At 51.9% G+C, this 7,694-nt stretch overlaps 1 protein-coding gene across 2 annotated transcripts; it reads left to right on the top strand.

The window, feature by feature from the left end:
- The first annotated feature begins 369 nt into the window (after nucleotides 1-369).
- ALDOC (aldolase, fructose-bisphosphate C) lies at nucleotides 370-5,786 on the top strand. 2 transcript variants are annotated; one of them, XM_044005462.1, is made up of 9 exons: nucleotides 370-528; nucleotides 2,024-2,185; nucleotides 2,280-2,491; nucleotides 2,623-2,677; nucleotides 2,834-2,994; nucleotides 3,169-3,252; nucleotides 4,108-4,282; nucleotides 4,724-4,923; nucleotides 5,259-5,786. In XM_044005462.1, exons 2-9 carry the CDS (start codon nucleotides 2,074-2,076, stop codon nucleotides 5,352-5,354), a joined length of 1,095 nt encoding a protein of 364 aa, XP_043861397.1. In that variant the 5' UTR covers nucleotides 370-528; nucleotides 2,024-2,073; the 3' UTR covers nucleotides 5,355-5,786. The 2 variants fall into 2 exon arrangements, with proteins under 2 accessions (XP_043861397.1, XP_043861398.1); XM_044005463.1 differs by having other exon boundaries at nucleotides 432-528; nucleotides 1,972-2,185.
- The last annotated feature ends 1,908 nt before the right edge of the window (nucleotides 5,787-7,694 follow it).

Below are 7,694 nucleotides of genomic sequence, written 5' to 3'. Positions count from 1 at the left end.
AGTCTACATTTTCCTTGGTGCTTCTCTGCCTTAGGAGGCCGGGCCTCGTGGCCTCGCCTAGGACGCAGTCTTTTCTATTCACTGCCTGCGCTGTGCTGGACACTGGACAGCTTGTTCCCGGGCTCAGGGCCTGGTGGAACAAAATGGGCCTCTTTCTCTCGGGCCCACCCCTCTCAGCATGAGGTGGGGGGGAGGGATGCTCCTGTCCGCTGCGGTGTGGAAAGGGGGAAGGGCAGAGCAGCCAAGGGAACGGGGAGGCTGATGGTACCCGGGGGCATCCTCACGGAAAGCAGCTGGCGCCAGCCCCAGCCCACCCCGCCTGCTTGCGAAGGTGGGGGGCGGGGGTTGGGCAGGTTCGGCTCTGGCCCCCGCCCCTGCTGGTCCGAGCCGGAGGCGGGCAAGGGGCGGGGCTGGCTCCTCCCCCGCTGAAGTCACGTAGCTCTGCGGCAGCCGCAGCCTCTTTTACCCGGAGCTCCTGCCTGCACCGCCCCAGACGCCTGGACCCCGCGCAGGACGCACTAGGCTGTGGTAAGCATCGCTCCCGGGTGCTGCGCAGCTCTGCCGCCGAGGCTCGGCTTGGAGAGGTTCGGCTCGGGGGGCTCCGCGCAGAGGCTCTCGGCTCCGGGAGCCTTTGCGCGGAGCCCCAGCCTCTCCATCCAGCCTCCTGCCTTCCCAGCCACGCGGCTCCTGCCCCGTCTTTCCCTCCCTCCTTCCCTCCCCAGCCACTCAGTGGCCCGGGCTGTCCCCTCCCCATGGGCATCCTTCCTTTTTAGGTTTCCCACCTGCATCCCGCACGGCGGGATTCTGCTTCCCTGGGCTCCTTTCCTCCTCCGCTTCTCGGCCCCTCCTGTTTTACCTTTCCTCCTGTTCTCAGAGCCGCCTTCCTTCTCCTCCCTTCCTCCCTTCCCAGTCTGTGCTTACTCGTTCCTTTCTCTTTCTCTGGCCTCTGACTCTCCATCTTCCCCTCACTGCAATCCCCAGCCTTCCTTTTCAGCCCCCATTACTCCACCCACTTAGCCTCCTCCAGGCTTCTTTCCCATCTTCTTCCCTCCCGTTTAATCTGACATCTCTTAACCACTTTCCACGTCCTTAGCATCCGCCCTGACTCCTCTCCATCCCTTGTCTAAGCAGCTTTCGGCAGCTCCTCTTCCTTTCTCTCCTTCCTGTCCCACCACACATCTTGGGGGCTTCATCTTCGTCATCTAACGCTTCACCTTCCATCCCCACCCTGCCCCCGTCTATGTCTGTGTCTGTTTATTTGAGCCCCATTCAGTCTGAGGTTTAGAGGGGTATAGGGAAGGAATACCAACGAACGCCACACTCTATCGCTTAACCCTTGAATCTCATTGTCTCCAGCCCCTTCAGATAGAAGGCTGGGTGGATGCTTCTAGCAGATTCCTCAGTGTCTCTTCCCCATAGCAAATGGGAACTCCAGCATCTGTTCTGAGATTTGGCACAGTGGCTTCATTTGCTATATGAGTAAGGGAGGCAGAAGCTAGTGCCCACTCTATGCCAAACTTAAAGATGCCACAGGCAGTTCCGTACCCCTTCAAGATCCATTTCCTTCAAGGGAAAAGGAAGGGGGCGGGGCTGAGGACATTGGATTTTTCTCCATTTATTCCTTTTGGACAACCTGACAGTATCAGAGATAATAGAGGCATTTAGTCCAAACTGTTTATTTAACAGATGAAGAAGTTGAGGTCCAAAGAAGTGTGCTTATTGGAATAGAATTTCCTTTAAAAAGCCCAGGGCTTATAAAATATGCCTCTCCCTATTACCCCAGAAGCCCTAAACTACCCAGATAGCAGTTTTGCAAGATTGTGTGCTTTCCCACGGCTACCCATCCCCCTCCCTTTAGGGCCAGCCAGAGTGCTGGGAAGGGTGCCCACTGGGAACAGAGGGAGATGAATGTGGGATGGGGCCCCCTAGGCTGTGTACTGCCAAAGTGTGATACACTGCTGTGGTACCTAGGACCCAGGCCAAGGAGGGCCACTGACACCTACGCATTTGCCAACCCCTCTAGTGAGAAAAGCCATTAAGTTCATCTAGCCAAGAGGAGAGAAGACCGCCACCATGCCCCATTTATATCCAGCCCTGTCGGCTGAGCAAAAGAAGGAACTGTCGGACATCGCCCTTCGGATTGTTGCTCCGGGCAAGGGCATCTTGGCAGCTGATGAGTCTGTTGGTAGGTGGGAGAGGAAGGGCACAGGGGTGGTGTGAGGATCCCAGAACCTAGGGGCAACAGGGTCAATGTTGGCCGCCATCTTGTGCACCCATAGGCAGCATGGCCAAGCGTCTGAGTCAGATTGGAGTGGAGAATACAGAGGAGAACCGCAGACAGTATCGCCAGGTCCTGTTCAGCGCCGATGGAAGGATCAAAAAATGCATTGGGGGTGTCATCTTCTTCCATGAGACCCTCTACCAGAAGGGCGATGATGGGGTGCCCTTTGTCCGCACCATCCAGGACAAGGGCATTGTTGTGGGCATCAAGGTATGAGTGTTGGGTCCTGGGATGGGGCAGGACCATTCTGAGTGGGGAGCTCTATTCTGTCAGGGTGACAGGTGGGTCCTCTGTTCCTATCTTTGGTCTCACCTCCATGTTTTCTCCTCTTTGACCTACAGGTTGATAAAGGTGTGGTTGCTTTGGCTGGAACTGATGGAGAAACCACCACACAAGGTAGGGGGGGGTGGGGAACAGTGAGCAGTGTGGGTGCCTGAGGGCTTGGCAAGGTCAGGGCTGCAGGGGTGGGTGTCAGATGGAGCTATGGAAAAGGGTTGGTGTAGTATTGGACAATGGTGTCAGGATGCCAGCAAGTGCTAACGCTGTGCCCAGGGCTGGACGGGCTCTCTGAACGCTGTGCTCAGTACAAGAAGGATGGGGCCGACTTTGCCAAGTGGCGCTGCGTGCTGAAGATCAGTGATCATACACCCTCTCCCCTGGCGATCCTGGAGAATGCCAACGTGCTTGCTCGCTACGCCAGCATCTGCCAGCAGGTTGTGCATGCGTGCTTATGTGTAGGGGGTCTTTCTAGGGACCTTGGCCCCCGGGGCGGGAGGAGCATCCTTCCAACTGAGGGCTTCTACAATCATGGGTGGATTGGAGGAATGGAGGGCTGGTTTAGGGACACTCCTTGCTTTAGCCTGAGCTATTCTCCTCCTGACCTTCAGAATGGCATTGTGCCTATTGTGGAACCCGAGATTTTACCGGATGGAGACCATGATCTCAAACGATGCCAGTATGTCACCGAGAAGGTAAGTCCAACCTGGGTGCTGGCACCCCCAAGGCATTCGGAGACCAGAGGACAGTGGAGCGCGCCTGTCTCCATCTGTGCCCACTTGAGCTCCAGGCAGACTCCAGCTGTCTGTCTGTCTGTCTGTCTCCACAAGTGGACTCACTAGCTTGGGCCAGGGTGGGACACTACCCAAAATCAAACATGAGCCAGTGCTTCTGACCAGGTCATGAGCAAGAATAAATATAGTTATGGCACCAAAGCAGACATTTATTGGGCACCTCCTATGTGAAGACCACTGGAACAGAACATCTGGATAAAACCGTTTCTACCCTCGGACACCCACAGTCTTAGAAGATACAGTTGTTCCTTCCAGCATTACATGAGAATTGCAGGAAGAGTTGTGTGAGGGCCAAGAGGGAAGTCATTCCCTCCCAGGGGGATCGGAGTGACCTCATGGAGCAGAGAGGGTCTTTGAGTTGAATTCTTTTTCTTTTTTTCTTTCTTTTTTTGGTGAGGCAATTGGGGTTAAGTGACTTGTCCAGGGTCACATAGCTAGTGTCTGAGGCTGAATTTGAACTCAGGTCCTCCTGACTACAGGGCCAATGCTTTATCCACTGCATCATCTAGCTGCCCCTTGGGTTGAATTTTAAAGGATGAATAAGACATAGGAAATAGCTTGAGCTAGGGCCCAGAGGCATCAAGAGAAGGTATGTTTAGGAGACTCCTGACCCTTGGGACATAATGATTCTGTTTCTTCCCCCAGAAGAAAGATATGCCCCAGCCATGAGTCTAGGGGTCTGGGGAAGATCTGGAAGGAAGCAGGAAGCAAGGGGACAGAAACCCTGGGATCACTCTCCCTCTCCTGTCTCTTCAGGTCCTGGCTGCTGTCTACAAGGCCCTGAGTGACCACCATGTGTACCTTGAGGGGACACTGCTCAAGCCCAACATGGTGACCCCTGGTCATGCCTGCCCCTTCAAGTACACCCCTGAGGAGATCGCCATGGCAACTGTCTCTGCCCTACGTCGAACTGTGCCTCCTGCCGTCCCAGGTATCCTAAGCCTAGGCCCTAACCCCACTACCCTGAAATGGGGGAAGTAACTCCCCAAAGTCATTCAGGCTTCTCCTACAATCCAGGGGAGCAGATATCCTGAGGTTCATTTCTTGTCCCTTGTACTGGATTCTTCCTGGGCCCCATACCTTGTTGCCCTCTGAAGGAGTCTGATTTGGGGGAATGAGAAGTAATGTGGCAGAGTTAATAAGAGAGAACCAAGCTTGGGGGCAAGAATGCCTTGGTTCCAGTCTTCCCTCTTATAGACACAGTGACTATGTGGCTAGTCCTTCTTGGCTAGCTTTGGGCAGATCATTTAATCTCCTATTATCCCCAGGCAAGCTCCTCCAGACTACACATTATAGGGTATTTACCAGTCTGAAGAGAAGAGAGAGGCACCATCCGCTATCTTCTTCATCTCCTTGGCTCTACCCCTTCTAGGTGTGACGTTCCTGTCTGGAGGTCAGAGTGAGGAGGAGGCTTCAATCAACCTCAATGCCATTAACCGCTGTCCTCTCCCCCGGCCTTGGGCATTGACCTTCTCCTATGGGCGTGCCCTACAAGCCTCTGCCCTCAATGCTTGGCGTGGGCAGAGGGACAACGAGAGCGCTGCCACTGAGGAGTTCATCAAACGGGCAGAGGTGAGGCTACCGGAAAGGAGTGGGCATTTTTTTTTAAAGTGAGGCAATTGGGGTTAAGTGACTTGCCCAAGGTCACACAGCTAGTAAGTGTTAAGTGTCTGAGGCCGGATTTGAACTCAGGTACTCCTGACTCCAGGGCCGGTGCTCCATCCACTGTGCCACCTAGCTGCCCCAAGGAGTGGGCATTTTGGTAGCAATCCCCACTTTGATGGCAGAGCTGTGGGTGTCTACATCCAGAAGGCATCTTGTTCTGGAACATTGGGCACTGGGTGGTACCAGTTTACCAGCAGGGCCTGGTTTTGCTGAGCTCTCTTTCCTTCTCCTTGGTATTGCAGGTGAATGGTCTTGCTGCCCAGGGCAAGTATGAAGGAGGTGGAGAAGATGCAGGAGCAGCCGGGCAGTCACTCTACATTGCTAATCATGCCTACTGAGGCCATGGAGCCCTCGTCACTCCTATCCCCAGCCCATGCCACCCATACTAAGCTTTACCTGTAGCCACTGCCATGAACCAAATAGCTATGTAGAGCAGAGTGTATAATAACACCCTTTCTGCCCTCTGCTCAAGCACCCCAGCTTCGCTCCCCTGTATTATTAAACCTTGGGAAGGGAGGAGACAGAGAGCCCCTTGGGCCCAGACAGGAGGATTTGAGTGAGGAGCTGCTAGATCCAAGCAGGATTATCTGGGTTCCCACTCCCCCACACTGTCTTTGTGTGATATCCCCCTACTTGCTATACCCATGATTCTCTAGCTTCTTCCTGGACGCTCATCCCCTCCCAAGATTATGGGGTTGGGCCCCAATTCATGCCACACCTTCCATGTGGCTGTGTTGTGTAGTGCCTCAAATAAATGTTAGTGAAGTCAAGAGACTGTTTCTTGTCTGTTTCCTCTATCCTGCCCTTATACTTACCCTCTTTTAATATACTCTTTTTTTTTTTTTTGGTGGGGCAATGAGGGTTAAGTGACTTGCCCAGAGTCACAAAGCTAGTAAGTGTTAAGTGTCTGAGGCTGGATTTGAACTCAGGTCCTCCTGAATCCAGGGCCAGTGCTCTATCCACTGCACCTCCTAGCTGCCCCCATACCCACCCTTTCTTAACCTCTCGCTTTCTGTGGCAACATAGGCTAGTGGGGAAGGGCCTGAATTTGGGGTTATCACTGGGTGCAAATCCTGGCTCTGTCACTTAAGACCCATTGGTTCTTGGAAAAATCACCTAACCCCTCGGCCTCAATTTCTTTATCTTTAAAATGATGGGGTCAAACTAGATTAGTCCTTCCCAGCTTTGCATCTATGGAACTTGGACTCACTTCCCTTGTAATATTTCAGTCCATGAGATCCTCCTATCATTTCCCTGAATCTTTTGGAATTTTCTCTCTAAACATCAAGTGTATATATCAGACTATGGTAAGAATAACATGTAGGTTAAGTTAGTTTTCCCCTGAAGAGATAATAAAACTGTCCTTGAGACTGAATTGGTCCTTGGGATTTAATTGAGCATTGATCTGGCTTCTGGCTGAACGTGCCACCATGGCAGATGACAAAGTGAGGGCTTCTGTGCCTATCTGAATGCTCCATGCTTACTGAATGTCTTCCATGTGTCTCATTCAGTGACAAGTCTTGATCCCGATCCACTGGACTGGGATGAATTGGGTCTGACCTAAAACATAGAATCTGCATAGCTTCCTTCTCCTCTGTCTTGAATCCTAAGATGGAGCGGTCACTTTCACCCAGGTAACCAGTTCCTCCTTGATCGAGAGACTGAGGAGCCCAGGGGACTTCTTAGAACATGGGGATCATCAGTTTGGAGTGGGAAGGGACCTTAAATGTCATCCAGTTCAATCCTCTCATTTTACAGATGAAGAAATGAAGGCCCAGAGGGGCCAAATGACTTGTCCAAGGAAGGAAACAAGCATGAATAAAACACCTACTATGTGCCAGGCACTGTGCTAAGCACTTTATAAATGTCTCATTTGATCCTCACAACAACCCTGGGAAGAAAGTGCCATTATCATTTCCATTTTACATAGGAGGAAATTTCCTGCTGACAGGTTAAAGGTCACACAGCTAGTAAGTGTCTAAGGCAGGGTCACACAGCTAGTACGTGTTAAGTGTCTGAGGCCAGATTTGAACTCAGATCCTCCTGACTCCAGGGCCGGTGCTCTATCCACTGCACCACCTAGCTGCCCCTCAGCTTGCCACTTTTAAGGCAAAATGGAATTCATTCAGAGTCCCCAAATGTAGGGAGAATATAGCAAAAGCACTTCTACCCACAGGTTTCAGGAGCCTAGTTTGTACAGAGATATTTCCACTAGATTCATAGAGAGTGCTTTAGAAGGAAGAGGGAGGGGCAGCTAGATGGCGCAGTGGATAGAGCAGCGGCCCTGGAGTCAGGAGTACCTGAGTTCAAATCTGGCCTCAGACACTTAACACTTACTAGCTGTGTGACCCTGGGTAAGTCACTTAACCCCAATTGCCTCACTTTAAAAAAAAAAAAAGGAAGAGCGACTCCATTGGGTCAATTTTTGGACAACATGCAGCTCTTCAACAGCTTTCCACTGTTGGTTAATTGTGAAAAGCTTTTGAGGCTTGTAACTGATTCCCATTTTCCCATGGTTCTGGATTTTCCCTTCTGTTAATGATCACATCAGATTTGAAAAGGAAATATATGGACCACGTAGGCTGCTCCAATTCCAGCAATACTCACACAACTGTGATCAAAAGAATAAGGTCTTTTTCTTCATGAGTTGTAAGAGGTTCATGATTTTGACTTTGGGG

This window comes from Dromiciops gliroides, chromosome 4, assembly GCF_019393635.1.
Source record: "Dromiciops gliroides isolate mDroGli1 chromosome 4, mDroGli1.pri, whole genome shotgun sequence".
NCBI lineage: Eukaryota > Metazoa > Chordata > Mammalia > Microbiotheria > Microbiotheriidae > Dromiciops > Dromiciops gliroides.
The sequence above is the reverse complement of the archived record's forward strand: the minus strand, read 5'-3'. Positions and strand labels throughout refer to the sequence as shown.